We start from the raw sequence: 25064 nt of genomic DNA, 5'->3' as shown, positions 1-25064 counted from the left end.
AATGAACCCTGCAGCCAATTCAAAATACGCAGACACAAATTGAAGCAAATCTGAATTCTCCAGTAAGCTTAAGTTTTTAATAATTTTGCTGAAAATATTAACAGATAACAACCTGCTGCAATTAAAATCATGCTCCAGCTTTCCTATTAGAATTATAAACTGTAATCACAACATGGCCTGTACAGGCCTTTGTTTATATGTATAGGACCATAGGAAGAAGAAAAAGAGTGATGTTTTTGCAAATCCCAGTGGAGGCCCATGCCCTTCCATATATAGATTTTATACCAAATATATGCTGTAAGAGGATATTTTCGTTAGTTGAGAAGAAAGATATACTAATTGCTACTTCATTCCAAAATTTATATAGATATAACTTTACCATTAAAGCAAATATATTGATATAACCATCAAGAATGTCATCACCAACAATCACACTACAAGAACTGGATGAAGATGCACTAGAGAAAACCTCTTGTTGTGTGAGAATGCTCAACAATGCAATTGAGATGTATAAATTCATTTATAAACACAATGACACAACTTATTTTAGGTTGCAGATTCCAAATTCTACTAGGTACCTTTTAATAGTTTGGAAAGGAATGTGACGAGATATGAAGATTTGAGTATCAAGGTCCTCCTATTTACTTACTGTCAACCTCTATTACATTTTACAAAATTGATGAAACTGTTAGTTGTTCAACTTTTTTCAGTTGAAGAACTAGAAGTTGATTAAAAAGCAAAGGTCACAATTTTGTTAAATTTTATTAGTAGAGGTTCCATTAGGGCTCTCACCCATGCAAAAAAATGTTTACAATCTGGATGACAAAAACAATAGAAAAGTAAAATAAGGCTCTAACTTAAAACTAAAGAAATAGAACTAAATACTACTAGAGCATATTGGTGTGCAGACTTGTAAAAATTATAACCACCATCTATAGATATAGTCAGAATTACAAATTTAATAAAAATACCAAATAGACAAAAAGACAACCAGCAAAAAACAAACGAACCCATGAGTTAAACCACACTCCGCACCTCCTTACATAGTGACATCCCTGCTACAACTTCCACCACCTCTTCTGTTAAAATTTGAACCAGAATATAAAAATAAACTTAGAACTGAAACTAAAAATGAAACACAAAAACAGAAGCCTTTATCCTGGGAAAACCCTCCACCTGAGGGTGAAAAACCCAGCCCACAAAATAAAAACCTTTATTTAGATTTCATCACCAGTACAAATACTGATAGCTACTGCTTGTTATCAAACAGTCTGAGATACATCAAAATGAATACATTTCACTTCTACAACACACTTCAACAATATGCCTTTAATCCTTATACAATACTGAGTATTTAGACTTCTCAGAATATAAATTGATACTCAGACTTCACAACATTTTAAGAAGATTGCTTACAAATATTATATAACTCAGAGAGATATAATCTCAGAACAATACTACAGATGTAGAACAGATAATCTCCCAGAAGTTATGAAAAGCACAAATGAATACTCAGAACATCAATGTGATTATCGAACCCCTCAGATTATTAACTTGCTCGAAGACCTGCATATAATAATCAATCTGCCAAAAGAAGAAGAACTGCCAAGATAGGAGTGCGATATAAATAATATATCAAATGGCATACGAAATAGTCTCCACGATGAGAGATGAGAAGTCACCGACAGCCACATAGGCACTGTTACATCACCGACAGTCACATAAGCATAGACGAACAGCCAACATAGCATTAGAAAATATGACGGAGGAAATACAAAAGAAAACGGTAGTCACCAAGGTGGAACAAGATGAATAATAGTAACGGTAGCGACAAGAAGATGCCAGGTCACATAATCCCAGTCATCACAATCGTATAACCAAGGTGAGATACACCAACACGGACATAGAAGTGCAGTATACTTCGAGCACAATTACCCAGCAGCAAACAAGGAAACACGAAGTGCAAATAGAAACGGAGATGGTAATAATAGATCTCTATCGCAGCTATTTTCTTCAACATCTTCCACTTATGACTGAGGGAAATTGAACGCCTTATGAAGCTCCCAAGGATTCCTTGAGTCATGTATCAAACCATGACAAAAAACAAGAATCACTTGACACCTCTAGCATCCCTTGATTGTGAGAAACTTGTAGACTTACTAGCATTTTGTTGACATCACTACTGTAAACCTTCAGTAAACCTATTTCCAGTTTCGTCGCTTCATTCTCCCTGCCATGTTTTGGCTGACTAATGGGAGATGAAGAGGCCCTACCTTTCATCACCTTGCCCACCAGTCCACACGTCATTCATGTCTTTGGCCTCTTCAATGTCCATCAAATCTTTAGGGAAAACTAGCTATAGTAGCCATAGAGGTTAGCATTCGACACCACCATACCTGATTGGCAACAAATTCACCTTTATTGCATGTAATGGCACTATTCTCCAAGACTTAATTAAGTAATTGCAGCGGAATTAATAGATTAAATATTAATGTTAAGATAAATTATAAAATGTGATAATATTTAATTAGATGTAAATAGCCAAAGTAACTATGACATGTAAAAAAATTGACAAGAATTATAAAGTCAATTGTTAGCACAATAAAGTGAATAACAAAGCCACATAATTCAACCATATTATCATCAAATCATATATAGAACCTTCTCAATATCTTAAAACATTAAGGTTTCAAATACTTATCTTAATCTTGAGCACTTAGAATGGTCATTCTCACTCTAAGAAGATTCTAGTGGCCTTGGGTCCTTTATGGCTATAGCACCTTTGAAGGAAACTGGTTCTTACACAAAACCCAACATGCCTTCACAACATAAATAACACAGCCTTGGCCAGGACACTCTTAGGTGTACACTGTACCTTGAGTTGGACACACTCTATTTGACCCTTCCCAAATGCCTCATAGCTCACCAAGCCACCACCTTCTTCTTCTTCCATAAGTGATCTTCATGCTCCCTTCCAAGTCTCACATAAATGACATATATCGTTTCAAGGGGTGGTTTCCAAATCATCACACTCTTTCTAAAGGGTCACCATTAATTATCTTTTAATAAATACAATTATCTTTATCTTTTAAGAGAGTTATTCATTAATCATTCTTTTAACCAAAGGATCACATTATCCTTTCTTCTTTTTGATCTCCCCTTAATTATAAAGGTGTTATTTAGAATTTTATCTTCTCTTAGGGAAAAAGTCACATAACATTTATATCCCTATAATTTAGCTGCTGTTGTCAGCATGAGATGCATCTACATCACAACTCAAATATGTACATAATCGATAATTGGATATGCCAACATAAGGTATTTTCATACTTAATAATGTTTCTATTTTATTTCACTTTATCTATATTCTTATCTGCATTTAATTCATAGATCTCCATTGAATTTGAATTCACAATTAATTTCAATGAAAAACACTTTGCGAATCAAAATTATGATAACTACATATACATGTGTTTTTTTATTCCCAATATTTCAACTCTGTCAACTTCCTCTCATGTAACACCTTTTCTTTAATATATATGTTTCAATCATTTACATGTAACTTCAACATTAATATGTGTTAACATAATATTTATCTAGTGAATGGCATGCACATCCCGTACTATGTAGTCACTCATCATAGAATGACAATATCTTCAAAATATAGTCAAAAACGATAATCATGCATTCCAGACTACATGAGCATCTCTTTTCCTATTGGTTATCAACAATTATATAACATTTTAAGGATTTTAGTCCTATATGGTAAAGCACATGTATAGAATTATTGGGTTGATCAAGTCCAGTAATGTTATGAACACACTCACAAAGCACTCATAGAAGATAGTTAAATAGCCTTTCTTTTTTTTGGGTAACCAAGATAATTGAATTCGAATTCAATGATTTTTCTCTATTCAAACATAATAAGAAAAATTAAAGGATGTCTCTCCCCTTGTAAAGTTCTACATTTCCCCATGTCTAAGGCTAAGAGATATATATTAGTTCCTTATGTTGTATAATGTTAACCAATGTATTCTAATAGCTTATATTTTATCAATTTTAAGACAAAAAAATGACCCTAGGACCTGTGGGTTATGGGCCCACAATATAACCAATGGTAGACTTGAGTAACAAATCCAAATATGAAGCTTAAAAAATATGCAGCTTAGGTATTAATATCTAAATTGGAAAGACACACAAATTATTAAGTTTTCCAAGTTATTTTTTAAGATACTACCATCTATTTGCATCATAGCTACATGTCCTTGGATTCTATCCCTATGAGGATTTTCTTGTCATTGAGCATTATGTAGGAATATCTTTTCAATTTTATCATATATGATTGATTATAGGCCAATGAATATTCACATACTTATGAGGTAAGTGGCTATACAGTGTATTTTCCCTTTGATCTCCAAAAAGGATTCTAGAGGTCTTAAGGTGATTTGACAAGAATCACCATGTCACATGATTAATTGTTGCTATGTTTATATCACAATGTGGCCCTTTGAGTATGCATTAATGTCCCACATGGTTATTGGATCAGAAACTATGAGATGTGTGGAGATCCAAATGAATCTACATTCTGAAAAGATCCTATTACGGATCAAATTTAGTACAAATTATTTAATGGAATTATTTCAATCTATTGCTGGTGTGGTATATTCAATTGAAAAAAATGGCATCCATCATAGGTGAGGTAGCAATAATACCAACTAGATAGAGGCACAACACAGTTTGACATGGTGAAAGTTTATTCTCACACAAGATGAGATGATTAAAATTATAATAAAGTTTAGCTTTAATAATAAAGCATTGCATATGTATAGATTGAACATAAAGAGGTTTTCTATCACGTTTTACACATTTTCTAATATAATTTGTAAATATAGTTTGTAAGGCTTAATTTTGGTTCTAATACCGAATGTAATGGCACTATTCCCCAAGACTTAATTAAGTAATTGCAGCGGAATTAATAGATTAAATATTAATATTAAGATAAATGATAAGATGTGATAAGATTAAATTAGATGTAAATAGCCAAAGTAACTATGACATGTAATAATTTGACAAGAACTATAGTGTCAATTGTTAGCACAATAAATTGAATAACATAGCCACATAATTCAACCATATTATCATCAAATCATATATAAAACTTTCTCAATATCTTAAAGCATCAAGGTTTTGAATACTTACTTTAATCTTGAGCACTTAGAATGGTCATTCTCACTTTAAGAGGATTCCAGTGGCCTTGGGTCCTTTATGGCTATAGCACCTTCAGAAGAAACCGGTTCTTCCACAGAACCCAAACTGCCTTCACAGCTTAAATAACACAGCTTTGGCCAGGACACTCTCGGGTGTACACTGTACCTTGAATTGGAGACATGCTATTTGCCCCTTCTCCAAATGCCTCATAGCCCCCCACCAAGCCACCACCTTCTTCTTCTTCTACGAGTGATCTCCAAACCATCACACCCTTCCAAAAATGTCACCATTAATTATCCTTTAATAAATATAATTCTCTCTCTTTTTTAAAAGAGTTTTTTATTAATCATTCTTCTAATCAAAGGGTCACATTATCCTTTCTTATTTTTTTATCTCCCTTTTTAATTATAAAGGGTTATTTAGAACTTTATCTTCCTTTAGGGAAAAAGTCATAATATTGCCTCATTTGGCTTGTTTCTGAATTCAAGTCCATGCTCCCCGAACACCTCATAAACAGACCCTAGTGCAGCCATAGAGTTGCCCTTCTTCTCCCTTCTTTTGCCTACCTTGCTGGTGCTAGCCATAAATGCTTCTCTCCTCCATGTGACCCACCTTAGCAAAAAGAGCACACTGTAATGCAGCCACAGTATACCACATTGCACATCCTAGCAAATGCCTAAATGCTAGTTAAAAAGGCATATACATGCGTGGATAATTATACCTCCTAGGCTTAAACTGTTGCCAAAATCCTCCATGCCATTTTTAGGCGCCTGCATATGACAATGCTACCTTTGCCATTTACAACCATGTACTTTGAATTTAAGCAGACTTGCATGCCTATCAGTTACACCACTAGTACTTATTCCTCTCTACAACAATGCCACTTTTAGCACCAAGGTAACTTTGATGGCATCTTACATGATTTATTAGATTTTGCTTGTCAATTCTTGTTTTAGGCCCTTGATTTACTCCCCCATTAGCTAGTGGATCTGTTACTGCATTTAAATTTCTTATGCAATGGATGAAATTGATCTCTTTAAAATAAGATATTAACCCTTCCACCTCTTTTGCATATATATGTTTATGTATATATCTTTATATTTTGATTCCTTTGAGCTTTGGGTGCATTAATGACTATTTAAAGATCTCTTAATTTTACTTTGGCATGTTGAAGTACCATACCTTCCTGTGCTAGACCAAGATTGCCTCTAGAGGTACCGTCAAAGTTTTAACTTGGAGAACCTCTCTTGAGGAGGCTTCCACTTGTCACTTTCCCCATTCCATTCCAATTTACTATAATTCTTTTTACTTCTCATATAGATTTTAAACAAAATATATGCTCGAAGAGGAGATTTTTATTAAATGAGAAGAAAGATATACTCATTGCTACTTCATTCCAAAATGTATATAGACATAATTATAGCATCAAAACAACTACATTGATAGAATCACATAATATCGAACTTTAATCACTATTCTTTTGAAATTGGAGTTGCACATCATCAAGAATGTCATCTCGAACAACCACACTACAAAAACTAGATGAAGATGTGCTAGAGGAAACCTCTTGTTGTGTCAGAATCCTCAACAACGTGATTGAGATGTGTAAATTTATTTACAGACACATTGATGTAACTTATTTCAGGTTGCACATTCCAAAGCCTATTAGGTACCTTCTTATATTTAGGAAGGAATGTGACAAGATATTAAGTTTGGAGTAACAAGGTCTTCCTCTCTACTTGCAATCAACATATTACATTTCACAAATTTGATGAAGCTCTATGTTCTCCAACTTCTTTCTGTTGAAGAATCAGAAGATTAAAAAGCAAAGGTCACAATTTTTTTTAGATTATTACTAGGGGTCTCATTAGGGTCCTCACCCATGTAACAACAATGTTGACAGTCTAGATCACAAAACTAATAGAAAAGTAAACTAACATAAGACTAAACAAATAGAACAAAGTTCTTCTATAGCATATTAGTGTTGAGGCTTGTAAAAATTGTAACCACCAGCAAATGATATAGTCAGAGTTACAACTCCAATCGAAAAAATCAAGTTCGCAAAAGGAAACCAGCAAAAAAGAACCGATGGGGTTAAACCACAAACCACATCTCCCTACTTATTGACACCTCTGCTACATTTCCACCACCTCTTCCACTGCACCCCTAGCACCCCTAGCGTTGTTTGGTGCCACCTGTCCATTCCAAAATTCAACAAGTCTTGCTAGTGAAGGAAATCGAATGCTTTGATGAAGCCCCTGAGAATGCCTTGAGTGGTGTATCAAACAATGACAAAGCACAAGAATTGTGTGATTGCTTGCCACCTCTAGCTTCCCTTGATCATGAGAAACATGCAGCCTTGCTAGAACTTTGTTGACATCACTGTAGTAAGCCTTTAGTAAACCTATTTCTCGTTTCGTTGCTTCATCTCCTTGCGATGTTTTGGCTGCCTGATGGGAGATGATGAGGACCCACCTTCCATCACTTTGCCCACTATTCCACACCTCATTCATGTCCTTGGCCTCTTCCATGTGCATGATATCTTTAGGCAAAAATAGCTATATTAGCCATAGATAGAGGTTAGCATCCAACACTACCGTACCTAGATTGGCAACAAATTCACCTTCTTGCAGCATTTGGCTTGTTTCCAAATTTAAGTCTAGCTCCCCCAGCACCCCATGAACAAACCCTAGGGCAGCCATGGAATCTTTTGCAAAGATATTGTCATGTCCTTGCCAAAAAGGGCCAGATTGCAGCCAATTTATTGCCAGGCAATTGGTAAAATATTAAAAAAAGGCAGCGCTAGTCATGAGGGGCTAACAAATAATTAATTAAAATTAAACTAAAGCTATAAAAGTTTGTGACTCCTTCAAAGGGCAGTAGTTGTGAAAGGTTGTGACTCCCTCAATAATAAGATATAAAAGGGAGATCATGTCCTTGAGAAGAAGGGGGGAATAATTAATCAGGAATAAAGGAATAAATTCTAGTAATCAATTTGGAAACAAATTATTATTCTACAAAGGGCAGCAATAAAGGTTGGTGACTCTTCAAGGAACGTATTTAAAGGGCAAATCAGTTCATTGACAAGCCGTCAAGCAATCAAGGAAGGAAGCAATCCATCAAATCATTCAAGCATTCACTCACCAATCCATTAGGAAAATCAATCAGCAAATATCAACCAAGCAATCGGCATTAAATCAATCAAGCATTCAAGAAGTCACTCTTGAATTTGAGGAAATGACTTGCAAATAGGGATGACAAAAACCCTTCCAGGTTCACTAGAGATTAAGGACAAAACCTTATTTCTCTTATCAAGTTTGGAGGAAAACCTAAATCTTGATCAAGGAGGACGAAAACCTTCCAAGGTGAGCTAAGAGTTTTAAGGACGAAAACCCTTAAATACTCTTGGCAATTTGAGGACGAAAACCCTTGATATTGTTATTGTTGAGTTAGGGACAATAGCTTCTGATTCAGCAGTTTTGAAAGCATTTCCAAAGAATTCAAGATATGATTGATTTTCAGAATTATGTCATGATTTATTGATTGAAATACTATTGTAAATTCATAATTTTTGAAAAAGCCATTTTGAGAGAGAATTATTTTTTTAAAGCAAAAATCAGGAATATCCCAAAAAGGGACATTACAATTGGTATGAAGCACTGACCCTGCCAGCCTGCGGGAAAAAAAAATATAAACTTCAGGATGATGAAAAATAACAACTTACCAGTGATATAATAACCGATAACTTGGAACAATGCCAATGTTGATGACTATGATATGAAAATTGGCATGCATGACAAGGTCTATAATTCTGATCAGATTGCAGCATGCAATTCCCCATAGAATATCAAAAGAAAATACTTCTCTGGAAATAAGCACTGCCTGCATCGAAGAATTACAGACCAAATAAATCAGATGAAACTCCCATATGCCCCACTATTCTATCCAATTACCTGAATGTCTTAACCATGAAGAAATAACATGACCTAAACCATTTATACACAATGGATACATGGACACATATACATATCACAACACAGACTGCACTCATGCAACAACATAGATTTCACATTTTTAAGTTTAGTTAAGGAAAAAGGGCTACGGAACAAATAATTATAATATATTAACATATATGTCACTTGCCGACTTTTGCTGGAGGATAAATTTTATAGTATTAGTACTAGTACCATTCTTAATATTCCAAGATTTGGATGATGATCAACTCAGACGAGCAAGCTCACTGAAAGTATTTGACATTTCAAAATCAAGATCAGATTATCATGTAGGTTCCTTTCACTGTTCGGGCTTGCTTCATCCTAAATTTCATATCCCAAGTTGTATGTCCCTAACATTTTGGATCTCAATGGTCAAACAATTCTGCAAGGCAGCTTTATATAGTGCTCAGTAGTGAAGTCCATCACATATAATCAAATAAGTTCAGTCATGTCAAACAATTTGTAAAGGTTACAACAACTAATCAAAAGACCCAAATACACCAAGTTGATACTGCTTCAATGGCCGAGTGTCAAGATTATTGATATACAGAAATAACTTATCAAATCATAGCCTAAATATCAGACCACCTGATAACATCAGTGCCATCATTCAATCAAATCTTTCACAGGTGACATCCATACTTCTATTCAGACTGCAAGAGCGTACAGACTGGTTTGTTAGTGTTAAAAGTATCCAACAGTTGAATGCCATCGATGTCAAGATTTTATGAGAAGTTAGATACAACAGTTGGCAACATTTTTCTATCATTTTGAATTTCAACATTGGCAATCAAGAGTTTGTATTCATTTACCCTGGATCCTTCGTGAAAATTCTAAAAATCGAATATGAAGTAATTTGTCTTTGAATCTGAAAAGCCATGCAACACACATTCTCTCAAGAACTTGATAGGATTTGTTGCAACATGAAGCTCTTTAAACACTGTTTTGATATTTTTTTTGTTTTGTATTTTGATTTTTGGGGTCCTTGGATCATATTTTGAAAAATTTGAGGTCCCAACATAAAGTGGAATGACGTATAGAAGATTCTTGTATTTTCAACATTTCTTATGTTTTCAGATTCTGAGCAACAGTAAAGAAACTGTGACCCTAGGCTGGGTGATCTACTTTAGGAGAGGTGCCCGAACCGGCACCTGGATCATGTTCAAAAGTTAAAATGATATAAATATGACCATGTTATTTCTCTTTAAACCGATTAAAGGATTATCTTATCAGAAAGCTTATAGTATGAATTAAAAGATACCAAATGGTTTTTAATATTGTACTGCAACAGGAATACTAGTTTACCAGAGTTTCATCTTATCACACAGTTACTTTTATTTCCAACTGCCTTTAGTGTGTAATTATGGAATTGGATATGAAAGAGTCTTAAGTTAAGTTCACTGGCATGGCAGCTGTTTCACTTACCATAATGTAGCTATAGAGGGAATATGTAAGCTACAGTATTATTTCCCCATAATTTTATTTGCTCTTGTATCTTAAGACTTGGAAGATCATACCAGAAGATTTTATTCATTTCTGTCTTTAAAAGCTAGGTTCAAGATTTTGTTGGTGGTCTTCAGTGTCTGTAATTTTGTTCTACTCTTTGAATTGCCTTTTGAGAACATCATTTTGTGGCCCCTCCATTAGTGTTTGCATTCATAACTTACAAGGATATCGAGTGACCAACTACTCTGCAAATTTCAATTTTACCCATTTAAATATTTATTATTCTTTTGATTGGTTAGACTCAGTGGGGGTTAATTGTGGGTACCGTACCCTTCTAACTATAGATAACTAAAAAGAAGCTCAATAAAGCTGAGAATGAAGAACACTTATCCCAGCAACACATAAGCCCATAAATACGTTGTTTGAAAGTTTGAAGAATGGGATTTTTCTTTATTTCCTTTTGGCCTTTGCAAATCAAACAAAGTGTAATGACATGGCAAAAACAGCATGCAGCACATCTTTCAGTCATATACATCCCATCAGGCCTTGCCCAAAAGATTCACTTTTTTCAACTAATTCATGAGCTATGTTTTTTAGTTTTGTACATACCTATTAAGGCAGTTAAAATCATATCCAACCGAGTTATGCTTTTCAATTAATATGATGGATCTTCATACCCTGTTGTAAAAGTATAATTTTGGCACAAGCTGGAAAAGGATGAAGAGTCTGAAGTTGGCCGTTAGTTTCTATTTCTAGAAAAGTATAAGGCAACAACATTTTGGCATAACCAGAAACAACTGCGTTTAGTACTCCAACATGAGCAAGTATATTGTCATACAATTCACTAGCATTCTGCATCCTACCACATTTTATAATCATGTCTAAGGTAGGCACAGCCACATCTTAAAAAAAATTGCATCTAAACATTTTTAGATAGACCTCCAGATCTGGTTGCAGTTATTACACAATATTAGAAGTTAGAACCTTTTGTGCATAATCTGTCTTATCATCACACTCAATGTAAACACAAATAGTTGAGGAATTCTAAAACAGTTTGCTTTCCGTTCATGGCACAGATTCAGCTAGAGGAGGTCTGCTACGCAAAAATAAGCTAGCTAAAACTTTTAGGTTGGCTCTATTTTTACCGCTTGTATTTGCACATGAAGCAATAGCATCAGTATTCGTGCATTGTTTTAAGCATATTTAATGTGAATATAGTGGTCAGGCATAAGAATTGATGGTCATAAATTTTTTATGGTATTTCACTATTTTGATAATGAATTAGTCATCCCGTCAACAAGAGTTTGACAGTTGAATGTGATATAAATACTTCTCTCTTATATTTCAATGTATAATAAAATAATATTGCAGGTAATATAGTGCGTAAAGTATTTGACCTAAAAATACTGTGGCTGCAGTCAATAGAAGGCTTGATGAGTGGGTGAAGATTGAGCAACTTGAACTTGAGTCTGTAGAGACTGATGCAGATGAAAAAATCGAGGACAAAGTATGTCAGTTGCTAGATTCATCTGAAGTTTAGTTGATATGGACTAATTTCTCAAGCATCCAGCATAAGATTCTATATTATTTATTTGTCATCATGAGTTTCCTTTTCAATTTACAGGCTCATGCTGTAATTCTAATTCGTTTTCATAATACATTGAATCTTGCTTCTTTTTAACAGGGTGGAAGCTTGAAAATGACTCGTCACCAAAAACGCAAAATTGATGAAACACATGTTGAAGAGGTAGGAAGGAGGGATATACATATTTGCAATTTAAATAGCCACTTAAAATTGATTTGGGGATTTATTTAAGAAATTCTTTCAAATTCTTGGATTGAAAAGATTGCATTGCATAATATTCAATTTTTGTGAAGGGCAGAATTCTCTACTGATAGAACAAGAGTCTCATGCTTTAAGTCTGTGTTGTTGCTCATCAATGAGTGTGTATAGTGCTGTGCTGAAGTAATGAAATTAATTGGTATTAGGAAGAAGACCTATAGTAACATTTTTGCTGGTTGTACTTCATCTGTTTTCTTTACTCTAAATTTTTTCGATTGGCCTGGTAATAAAGGGTTGGCAATTCTCTATTGTCAGCATAAATTTGTTTGCTTGATGGCAATGTTCCAGAATTGGCATTCTTTCATTGCGAGTTTAGAAAGGCTTTGGAACAGGCTATGATGGACGATATTACAATGTTTTTTTCCATTGCATTTTGAAAGCATGCTTTCATCTGTTTATATTTGATCTGAATGGTGTGCTTGTCCTTTCTACCTGTGTTTAAAGTTTAAATATATTCTATTGTCCTCTTGATGATATTATAGCAGATCCAATGACATTTTGGGTTCTAAATACATGCAAGCTTCTGCCTCCAATTAATGTTTCTTCTCTCAGAAGTAAACATGTGGGCTCCTTGTAGAACGATTGTGTTGGGTTGAGTCATACCTTAACTTGTACTTGATTTGTCATTTCTATTTGTAGCATGCTCCACCATGTTCTGATTTAGCATGCTTCCTTGAATGCAATCTCGTATGCTTCTTGGTCCGTCTTGAAAGCATTTCAAAGAGATTAATAATAGTTCATTGAATGATTCATTATCAAAGTTATAGCATGAAATAGTTATCTCATTTAAATCAGAATCTCTTCAAGTGCTGCATTTAAGCGCTTTGGTCTTCACCAGACCCAGCGAACCTTCACCAGAGATGAATTGAAATGCTTGATACAGTATGAGCCAAGTCCTCAACTATGGCGAATGAGAGTTGACATTGTAATTGCGTAATTACTATCACTTCCCCTTTGTCCATGGTTCCTCTTAAGATCTCCCTTTCTCTTTTGTGGTCGTTCAATTTTCAACACAGAGATTCTCTGATTATTAAATAAAAGATTCTGCTAAGCTTCATTTTGCTAAGGTTCCAAACCTGAGTTTAAGTTTGCTGGGAGTATATGTACAGTATATATATTCCACGAACAACCACACCTGAATTCACAACAGATCATTCACAGGTATCGCATGTATAAGAACAACATATCATGCACCGATCGTATCATCCTTCTTCCTTTGGAACATTGAATAAATAACAAGAACCTATGTATCCTGCCACTAGCCTACCTTGGGACTGTTGAGTCTAGAGATGGATATGCGCAGAGTCAAGTTCACATATCATGACCATGGTTTACAGTGTTGACAACATGGGAAAAAAACTCTGAAAGATGTGGATTCGGGCACAGATTTGGCTCCATTTGCTCATGGCGTTGGTCACATGGACCCCAACAAAGCTCATTTATTTGATCGCTGCATTAAAAAAAAGAATTGTATTCTGATACCATGTTGAATGGTAGTGCTCGATTAACCACATGCAAACCATCAGATCTATTGTCTTCCCAACCATAGTCGATAAACTTGTGTTGTCATTGAGGTCAACCGGTATAAGGTGGCAACCAATATGGGAGATTGATGAGCAATGTTGTCATTGATGCCTATCAGAAATGGTGTCATTAATGTCATCTAGCATGATGATCATTGGAGTCACTGGTACACAAGTTAGTGTTGACTTGTGTTGAAGACATGGGCTGGAGACCGGTATGGTATAACAATTGGTAAGTGGTTTGTTGGCAGTGCATTATTGCCAACCGACAAGTGGATCTACAAGGTGAGCTAATGCAGAAGTGCCAACCGGTATGATGGTTGGATGTGAAACAGTAGGACTCCCACCGGATAAAGATTCAGTCACCAAATGAAGAGATGACTGACAGTGAGTGTGCTCAACCGTATCACATGTGCCTGTTTGACGATATGCTTGCTCAAACAGGGAAGCCATATTGGTGCATTGCAAGATGTAGATGACAAGGATCCACTCCTACCGGTAAGGGGAGCTTTTCTCCTATTATGCATGGAATGCATCATAGTTCTCCGAGATAAGACAAAAGAGTAGATGGCAGGTGATTGAAGGCTCACACCGGATCAACCGGTGAAACACTAAGTTGCCTTAGGTGCATGAGATCAAAGATATGCACCGGATCAGCCGGGTAGACATGATGAGTTGCCGGTATAGAGAAGGAAGGATATGTTTGTCACTTTGACAAACTAGTTGATAGCAGACCCGGTCAAATGATGAATAAGGCAAGGTTGAGCAGTTGCAGATAGAGAGTGCAACCGGATTGAAGATGGAGTTTGTTGAAGGATGATGACATGGTGTCATCAAGGTGGTTGCCGGTAAGTATGTCCACCGGTAAAGCTGACAAAGTGTAGAGGCAAAAGGCTCCCATCTGTTGAAGATGTGCATGAGGTAGGTTGGCAAGTGTGTTGACCAGTCTGGGTGCTCCACCCGAAGAGAAGCAAAGTGCAAGGTTGAAGACAGACCGGTTAGGGTATAACCAGTAGATGAACCCGGTTGTGTGCTACTGGTTGGTGACCAAGTCGGATTGACATAGTGAGCCAAGGTGGATGCCGACAAAGGGGCCATGTGGGGTTGAAGTGGCATGCATGCACAAGTCGCTGTGGTGTGTCGGTGAGGTCGTTGGCGGTTGGTCCAACATTTAATGGTGATTGCGAAGCTCGAGGAAGGATGGTAGAAGATTGCGGCTCGAGATCAAGGAAACAATAGAGATCTAGGACAGACTGATCTAGCAGATCGAAGTGGGTGAAGGAAACCGCATCATGCTCGAGGAAGGATGGCAGAAGATTGCGGCTCAAGATCAAGGAAACAATAGAGATCTAGGACAGACTGATCTAGCAAATCGAAGTGGGTGAAGGAAACTGCATCATGCACGTGATTGACTACACACAAGGCCGAAAATCATGCTACAGATGGCTGAAGATAGAAGACGTGCGTTCAAAGGTAAAGTGTATGGCGATGCTGATTGATGAGCTGTAAGTCATCAATCAAGGACATGAGATCTGATCGGATATGATGTTCCACGATGATCAGAGATCAGATTGGATGTAGATTTAGGGTATGGTGGAAACCCTAGCGTGCCAATGTTCAAACTCACGTTTAGGCGGGAAAGATTGGATATAAGAGTGCGAACCAGAGATGTAAAGAGGGCTGCTGAATGAGAGAGAAAAGACAGTGAAGGGAGAAAAATTCAGAGAGTTAACCAGTCTAGTGTTAAACGATAATCACATAAGAGACTGAGTGGGAAAGTGTCATAACCCCTCTTTGGACATTGGATTATTGTGATTAAATAAATACGATAATTAATTAACATTTAATGATATTGGAAAATTGTCTCATTTATAAGTCTTCACGATTTTCCTCTAAAGTGAGAGGGTTGTCATAACCCAACATCCTGGTGATGTAATTAGTAATAGATTTTGTGATTCTTCATCATAATAATAAATTATCATTTATTATGTAATTAATTATTGATGTTAATAGTAATATTCATCATTCATTAATATAAAAATAATATTAATATTATAATAATACCAAATATTATTTTAATACAATATCATACCCAAGATTGTCCAAGATTATTAAATGAATAACGGATTAGGGTATTAGAAGCAGTGTGATAATACAACAAGGTGGAAGTGGACAATAATCAAGGAACGATTCCTCACACAAAATATGATAATTGACTTCATAAAGATAGTCTATTACATATTACAGTCAGCACGGCATCTCAGAGCTAATCGATATCCCAAAACCCATGCAAAGCTGGATAATTAAATAGTATTAAAAATTGATTATCATCTATACCTAGCGATTGATATCATATGAAGAAACATGGTACTGACCAATCCGTGATTACCAAAACTATTAGCAAGCACCGACTATTAAGAAAATTAATTATGAGATATACAGTGACACTCGATTACATACAACAATAACAATCAGATAGTCTATTACATAATCCCACAAAGAACAAAGATGCATAAGATAGTCTATTACATATAACCATAATCATCTTCAAGAGGTGCGATTAGTATGAGGAAGGGACATGATGATGAATGGACACGACTCGTTATTCCAATTGCAACATATAAGAAGACATTTGAAATCACTTCAATGGGAAGAAGGGTCGGGGGAAAGAAGGGTCTCTTATCTGTGTCGGATATTAGTTCTTCTGAGGATCGAACATTTAGTTATTGACAAGTCTAGTTATGGGATTATTTCTTCCTTTTTCTTATTCATATGGGGGTTAGGGGATGAAAAGGTGTGCGACGGAGTTAAAGAGATTAAAAATATCATATACGCCAGTAAATAAAGAGTAAGTATTAAGAGGATTGTTAACAGATTTGCAAGGAGATATTAATAATGGATTGGATCAGAACAGAACTGTTATTTAGTTACAGGCAGTAGCATCTTTGTTCTTTGTGGTATGCACGGGAATGTGCTTAATATATATATGCATAATATATGGAGCCTGATATCATCCTTATGTAGGATTTAATAAACTTAATAATAATAATAATAATAAAAGCTGTAATTATAATTATTATATAGTGTTAATGATATTATGTGGGAATATAACTCAGAAATTATTCTTTTAGATTGATCTTCAGCAGACTTATAAAGGAAATTCCTAGATAGGCAAATTACATAATATTAGCATAAGAGTGAAATATAAGTAAAGCCAATATATAAGAACATAAGAATGGCAGACTAGATCTGTAATGTGTCAGATCTGTTTGCCACATTACTATATTTACTTATTTATGTATCTATATAATTAGAATGATCAATGAGGGATAACATAAAGATGGATAATAATAAATATTAATATAATAATTATAGTTAATATTAATACAATAAAAGTAATTATTAATTAGTAAATTAATAAATATTTATTAAATCACCAAAACAAAGTATTTATTAATTAATTGATAATAATAAGTATTTATTAATTAAATTAATAAATGCGTAAATGATTTATAAATAAAAAATAGGATTAATTATTTAGTATGGTAAGATAGCTAGTACTTGATAGACTAAAGAAAAGGTAGAACATCCTAGGTTGGATTCATGTTAAGATAGTTTTGTCTCTTAATCGATTTAGTTAAGTTATAAATATATTGGAAATCGATTAATTACGGTTAAAACTGTCTTGAACCAAGTAGGGGACATTACAGAAAGAGAGAACCGGTTAGACGAGTTCAACCGGCAAGAGTGAAGTAACTGGGAGTCTGCCATTAAGTTTGACAGAGGAGTGCAGTGGTGGTGATTGAACCGGCCAAAAAGAGCTAGAGAAGATTGCAGAAAAGAGAAGAGCATAGTGAGAGTCAATGAAGAACCGGTAAGATGAGAACCGATTGTAATCAAATAGGAGACAACTGGCAGAGTGAAGAAGACCGGTGGTGGCTAGCAGCAGTGTGAGAGAGAAAAGTGAACCGACAGAGAGTAGTGCACCGACAAAGAAGAAGCAGAGGCTGAACCGGTATGTTGCAGCAGAGAGTGAGTTGCAGCAGTAGATAAGGTTGCAGCAGTGAGAAGGTGAGTAGAGAACCGACAGAGAATTGGAGAGAGGAGAACCGGTGGAGAGATTTGCATGAGAGAGACAAAGTTCTTTTGTAACAAGGAGATTACTTTTGTATTTGATATATGATTTTGTAATCATTGAGTTGGAGCTCGGTGCAGGGGTTGGTGCTCCTTGGGTTGGTGCCCTAAAGCAGGAGTGGTACTCCTTGGGTTGGTGCCCTAAATGTTGTAACCGAGGTTTTCATTGTGAGGCTGGATTGGAGCAGTAGTCTCCAACAAAATTTCTCACCGAGGTTTTTCCCATCTTGGGTTTTCCTCGTACATTTGATGTTATGTGATGTCCCTTTTATCTGTGGTTGCATTTGTGTTATTCTCCCATCTAACCGGTATGTCTGCTTTATGTTAGATCTGTTAATCGGTATATACACATAGGATAGAAAAGGGAAAAGATCTAGAAACCACTGATTCACCCCCCCTCTTAGTGGCATCTTGTGTTCAACAGTCACCCCCGAGCACACTACATATGTTTCTACTAACTAATTGATTGTCCAAGGAATGAGATTGCTCCTCATATGTATATGAGGGAGAGGCACCCTTTCACAAAGGGTTGGCCCTCAAAGCTATCTAATATGATTTTATATTTTATTTTAATCAAATACAATCACCCTTCTTTATTAGTTGGCCAACCCCCAAATGTGCAAAGCCGAAGGCTAATTTCACATTTGGTGAAGTTGGCTCCTCAAGGATTCTCCCGCACCTATACATACACCAACATTGCCTTCTTTCCTTCTTACCTTTCTGTCTGTTTTCTCCTCTTCTTACTTTCCTGTGTTCCCCTTGGAAGTGATTACTGCTGCCTCTTTAATAGGCCTTAAGGCTGAAAATTTACATCTCTTAGTAAATGGACACATCATTATTCTTTCTTAATCGCACACTTTATTTTTCATAACATTTGTTACTTTATACAAATTGTGCTTGTTTATTTATGAATTGGTAAGCATAATAAACTATTTCTTTTGGTTTTTGTAATGCATGTAATAAGGATATTAATAATAATAATAAAATGGATAATAATTTTATCAATTTTAAGTCCCACAATATTTAGTTAATAATAAATTGTAGATAACTCTTTTTTCGTTGAAGGCATTTCCTTATTTGAGAGGGACTACCTATTTTAAACAATCAATGATTCAAAATGTTCCTTAAATCATGCAAGGTGATCAAAATCATCTTGTTCATTCGTTTGGTCCTTTCGTCGTCCACTGTTCAAGAATTTAATTTGAGAGTACTTGCCATGTCTTGCTTCTCACCACTGTTGTTTATGTAAATGGCGAACTTAAATGAATATCACAACGAACTTAATTACATATTTCATGGCTTGCACGCAGTACATTACCAATAAATGATTATCAGTCCTTATTTTTTGATTTGACATTAGTTACTGTTTAGCTAGCTTTTAAACATTGTGACCTGAAAGAATTAATGTTATGTAAGGCAACCACAGTGGTAGAGATTTTTGATAGAAATAATAAACTTTCATTCCACATGGTTTCACAAAATACTCTTGATTTTGTCCTATTACATTATAGGAAAAGAATCTATTACCACCTTATAAACCAAGTGCTCGGAATTCATTTACTTGCACTTTATAATAATAATATTAAAAATATTTATATTCAACGTAAAACTTGTTTCCTTTTTCAATGCTAAAATGATTCCCTTACAAAGTAGAATATAAAATATATATATTTATTATTTAGTTATAATTATTTTATATATAAAATATTTAAAATAAGTAGCTTTCTTATTTTAGTCTTTTTGTGTGGCTTTCAAAAATATATTATTAGTTTATTATTAGAATGGCCTTCTCATTGCTAATTTAAGCACTATATATCAAATCAACAAGAAAAAATATTAGCTAACCGAATCTCATTGGTTATATTTATTTATTTTATTTAAGAGTGATTAATACTTTCCTATGGGCTTAAGCTCAAAAACATTTGCATCTATATATTAGGTAGTTCAATTAGTTATTGAATTTGACGATGCCTGTTTTTCCAAACAAATTTAATAATCCCAATAATGCAAATTTTATAGATCTAATAATTCCACCAGGGTTGTCTTCACTTGATTTTAGTTGTTTATTCACATACCAAAGATGGTTAAATAATAAAGTTCCAAAACATTTATTTATTGAATTTCAAATAATTTTTAATTACTCTTAGTTGCCTGTTAAAGCAACAAAACCATGCTGCGTGTACCTTCACATTTTCACTTTTATTTGAAGAATACACATGCATAATTTTTATATAATATTCTTAATTCCTAATAATGAAATTTTAAGTGGATGTGAAGGGAGAGACTAGCATAAATATTTTAAATAAAATCTATATAAGGTAATATATATATCTTACAAATAATTGATATAAAGTATATGGAGATATTTTTTCCTAGGTGTCTATTAACGTCTTAAATGTGAGAGTACAAATTGACTTTTATCTTTTTAATGGATCTTATTTTATTTTGTTACTTTTAATTTATTATGATTTGACTTTTTGCATTTCTTATAAGTTTCATTTAATTTTTAAAATTTAATTTATGAATAAATTTAATTATATTTATGCTCAATTTTATGATAATTTATTTAATTAGTTGATATTGAGTTTATCTTTCAATTAATGTTAATATTGTTTGTAATGTATTAATTATTTGTTTATTACAAATAATAAAAATTTATTTGAATTTTTATTTCAATATATATAATAAAATAAATTTCAAACTTAAATCTAAATTTAAAGCTATAGAGTGTGAGAGACATCTCATTATCTCCACGTCTCTCTTATTTACTCCATCTCTCCTACAACCCCTCCGCCCCCCGCCCTCCCTCTCTCTTATTCATCCAATCTCTCCTACTCTCGTTCTCCCCGTATCTCTCTACCTCAAACAACAACATCTAAAATGATAAACTTCAACTCAAACAATATATTTCAACACTAAACCCTTACATAGGTACATAGAGTGATAATATATGCAAGCCACGACCTTGACATGTTTTTGAAAGGGAAACTATGGATACTCTACCAACATTGAAAGATTCAAAAGTTTTTGTTTCAATCATGTTTGGATCCCTATAAGTGGACACATTTGATTTGAATCTATCATTCATCCATTGACACATTTGTTGCACAAATAACATTATTTTCTAAATAATATACCAATTGATCTCATTAATTACACAATTGTATAACAAAATTAGACCATTTTTTTTTTCTAGTAGACCTTCCAAACTTCTTCGGCGTACCCATTGCACACCAAAGTGCAATTGCTAGTAATATTAATTGTGGATAACTTTATAAATGAATAATATATATTTAGTTAATAATAAATTGTAGATAACTCTTTAATATTAATTTGGGAATTATGATAAACTTTTTAATAATAATAATGTAATGAAATGTTTAAAGTAATCCATAAAAATGAAATGTTTAAAGTAATCCATAAAATGAATATATATATATATATATAGACACACACACACACACACACACACTCAAGATTGCTTGTCCTCAAGCAACTCCATATTAGAATGGGCAAGTATCTATTCTCCCTTATTTTGAATGTGAATTATGATTTGATAATAGAAACTTGGCGAAGTTTATTTTAAGACAAGTTTCCTCTCATTGTAGATATCTCTTACATTAAGGCAAGAACTTATGCACGAGGATTAGAAACATGTCACACATCTATGACCTCGAATGCAATGTTCTCTAGATAAATTCATATCTTTCTTCTTGTTATTCACATATTCTAGATTAACTTAGAAACATAGAGCCAAACACGGAGCATACACTTGAAAACACGAAGTATACACATGAATGTATAAAGACACAGAGCATACACTCAAATACTCATATTGTTAGATTCCTTCCTATTGACTAGAACGATTCATTGATTCATGTTTACCCTGTAGGATGGCATGATCATGCTCTGATACCATCTATAATGTCCCCTTTTTGGGATCACCTTCTACTTTACCCTAAATTCACAAATCCAAAATGAAACAAGGGCAAGCATAATTAGGAAAATAGTTTTCTTTTAAGAATAAGATGAGATAAGCCTATTTTTTGAAACCCGCAATGAGATTAGACAACAATGTAGATATCATAGATGAAAAAAATGGGAAAAAATCATTTAAATCGTGATTTCTCACGATTCAAAACCGTAAAAGATTTTATCGCAGAAAAAATTGAACACAATTTTTTGAAAAAAATCACACGATTTAACTGAAAAAATTGTTGAAAATCGTGATTAAAACGGCATTAACTCGTCGGCATTAAAAAATACGAAAAATGTTTAAGTGAAAAGTGCAAAAAAAACCCTAAATGGTTAATACTTTCGACTCGTGGAAATGACTTGGACATTTTCGTGTGGGAGAGACGGCGATGGCGGGCAAAATCAATTGAAGCATTTTCCGCATTTTTCAACTTTTTAACTTGTAAGTTTAAAACTTTTTTCTAAGGCTTCATTCTGCACAAGTGTTGTTTTTTCGTCTGTTTGTAGGGCTCCTTGAAGTGTTTGCCACTTGCCAATGTCGTTTTGTTTGCAAGTCTTTGATTGACGCTTCAGGGCCTTCGATAACCCTTCTCGTCCTCGATGTTTTGTTTTTATTACGTGCTTAATATCGTTTCTTTATTATTATGTTTTTATATTATTAATTTATATCATGTTTTTATATTTTGTTAATATTGTGATTTAAGTAATATATTAATTTTATTTATATTTATTAGTTATTATTTTATCAATATAAATATATATAAATAAAATTACATAGTTATAATGCAGAAAATATATATATTTTTTAAAACTATGCCTGGTAAACTTTTTAACGTGACCGGTGACGCTGGCACGGCACGCCCTTCGGCTCCATGTGAACGCTTTTGACCTGGAGCTATGAACCGGTGAGGCCACAAACGGGGGACCTCATCCCCACACTTCACTTGTTCAAATCCGCGAGCACAATGGCCTAGCGAAGGCACAAGGCCTTACGAGCACAATGGCCCAGTAGAGATTTGAACCTTGGTGGCCGCTTCACCAACGAAGTGTTTAAACCACGACACTACATGTCCGAAGACATAATGCAGAAAATATATTATATTAATATATAATATTTTTATTATTTCATGTTTTTATATGTTTTTATATCAAAGTTCTATAATTCACAATAAAGATATTATTCGTTTTGAGTTCTATAATATGTATTATTTCATGTTTTTTATATATTTATTATAATATTTATAATGCGGAATTTGATATCTGAGTTCTATAATTCAAAACAAATACTACTTGTTATTATGTTCTATCAATTTAGTGTATATGTGTGTTTTTTTAAGAATATTTTAAGAGCTTATATATTTTCAATGGTTTGATTATTTTGCCGATTTATTGCCGATTTTTTCTCGATTTTTTGCTGAGTCCTGAATTTTTGCCAAGTTCCAAGTTTTAAAAAATTTTGGGCCAAAATATTTATTGCCGAGTAAGAGTTTTTCATCCTTGGTAGATATAACTCATGAAATACATCCAATTCTATTAGAATAATTAATTCTTTTAGTTAGTTACCTTTTTTAGTTGTTCTATTAATGGTCATTTAGTAAGCCATTTAGCATTTAGCTTTTTAATTCGTCATCTTAGTTGTCGACTTAGTTAGCTCTTTAGTTTGTTTAGTGTTTTAATTTCAACTATTGCTTCTTTTATAAGAACGCATAGTTAGCTTTTTAGTTTTTAGCTTTATTTAGCATTTTAAGCTTTTTAGCTTCATGTTGAAGCTTTAGTTTAACTGTTCGTTCTTTTTAGAACACCATCTTGTAATTCCTTTATATACGTTGTATATTCATAAATAATTCATCGGATTATCTAATTATCATTCAATTATTTTTCAAATTCCTAGGGTGAGGATATGTATATATTGATCTATACAACCCATATCAACAACTATATGGAAACTCAATCATAAAGAGGGTTGAATTGGAAGACATGATGGGGTGCCCCAAGTATCCTCTACCTTAGGTCCAACAGCAAGACCTTATCCTCTGTGGCCTCATGTGGTCCTTAACCGATGGTCCTCAACCATCATCATGTGGTAGCGTACCTAGTGAAGGCTTTACACCGTTTCCCTCCATCATATCAACCTCTCACCTCTTATGATTGATTCACTTTAGCAATAAGGTGCCATTGACCCTCATCTAGTCATCATCCTAATACCTTAACGATTTAACTTCTTGTATTTGTGAGCCATGGTGGAGAAGAGGGGAAAGATTGTGGAGAGTGTCCTAGAAACCATCTCTTCCTAGACCCAAAGACCGTACCCTTTGTACTCCTTTGGCCTCTATGGGTTATCTTGTCCCACTTTGAGGTGGCATATCGAGAAGGATGCTCATACGCTATACCCCTCTCACAGTATTCTCACACTTCCCTTCATCATGTTGAGAAATGTTATCATAAATATTTATGTTACCCACTTTATATTATATTACATTATGAGTATAGTATTACATTGACAGTGTCATACTATATTAGCAATATTATACCAGATTTTATTGATAACATTAACTTCAGATTACAGTAACATTATTATGTTATTTTGTCACCTTAATGTTATGCTATATTAATAGTATTATTATGTACTAACAGAATTGAGTTGTGTTAACAATATTAAATTGTATTAACATTATTAAGTTGTATTAGTAGCATTAATTTGTATTAACAATACTGAATTATATTAACCATATTAAATTATATTAACAATATTAAATTGTATTAACAATAGTAAATTGTATTAGCAGCACCATACGATGTTAGCAATCCTATATCCTTATGTCCATACCCGTAAGGATTTCGCTTGTGACTGCTGATGTTTCTATTTTTGGTCTTGCCTTATTTCCTTCTTACTTTTCTGTCCGTATTCTCCTCTTCTTACTTTCCCGTGTTCCCCTTGGA

At 34.1% G+C, this 25064-nt stretch overlaps 1 protein-coding gene across 2 annotated transcripts in view; it reads left to right on the top strand.

Moving 5' to 3' along the window:
• Positions 1–25064, top strand: part of LOC131048541 (histone acetyltransferase of the MYST family 1) — a 103549-nt gene that overhangs the window by 1029 nt on the left and 77456 nt on the right. For both annotated transcript variants that reach the window (XM_057982536.2, XM_057982528.2), the window contains exons 2-3: positions 12068–12156; positions 12334–12396. In XM_057982536.2, coding sequence (XP_057838519.2) covers positions 12068–12156; positions 12334–12396 — 152 coding nt within the window. The remainder of the gene's footprint in view (positions 1–12067; positions 12157–12333; positions 12397–25064) is intronic.

Source organism: Cryptomeria japonica, chromosome 7 (genome assembly GCF_030272615.1).
Source record: "Cryptomeria japonica chromosome 7, Sugi_1.0, whole genome shotgun sequence".
NCBI lineage: Eukaryota > Viridiplantae > Streptophyta > Pinopsida > Cupressales > Cupressaceae > Cryptomeria > Cryptomeria japonica.
Note: the sequence above shows the minus strand (reverse complement) of the source record. Positions and strands in the feature narration are given on the sequence as shown.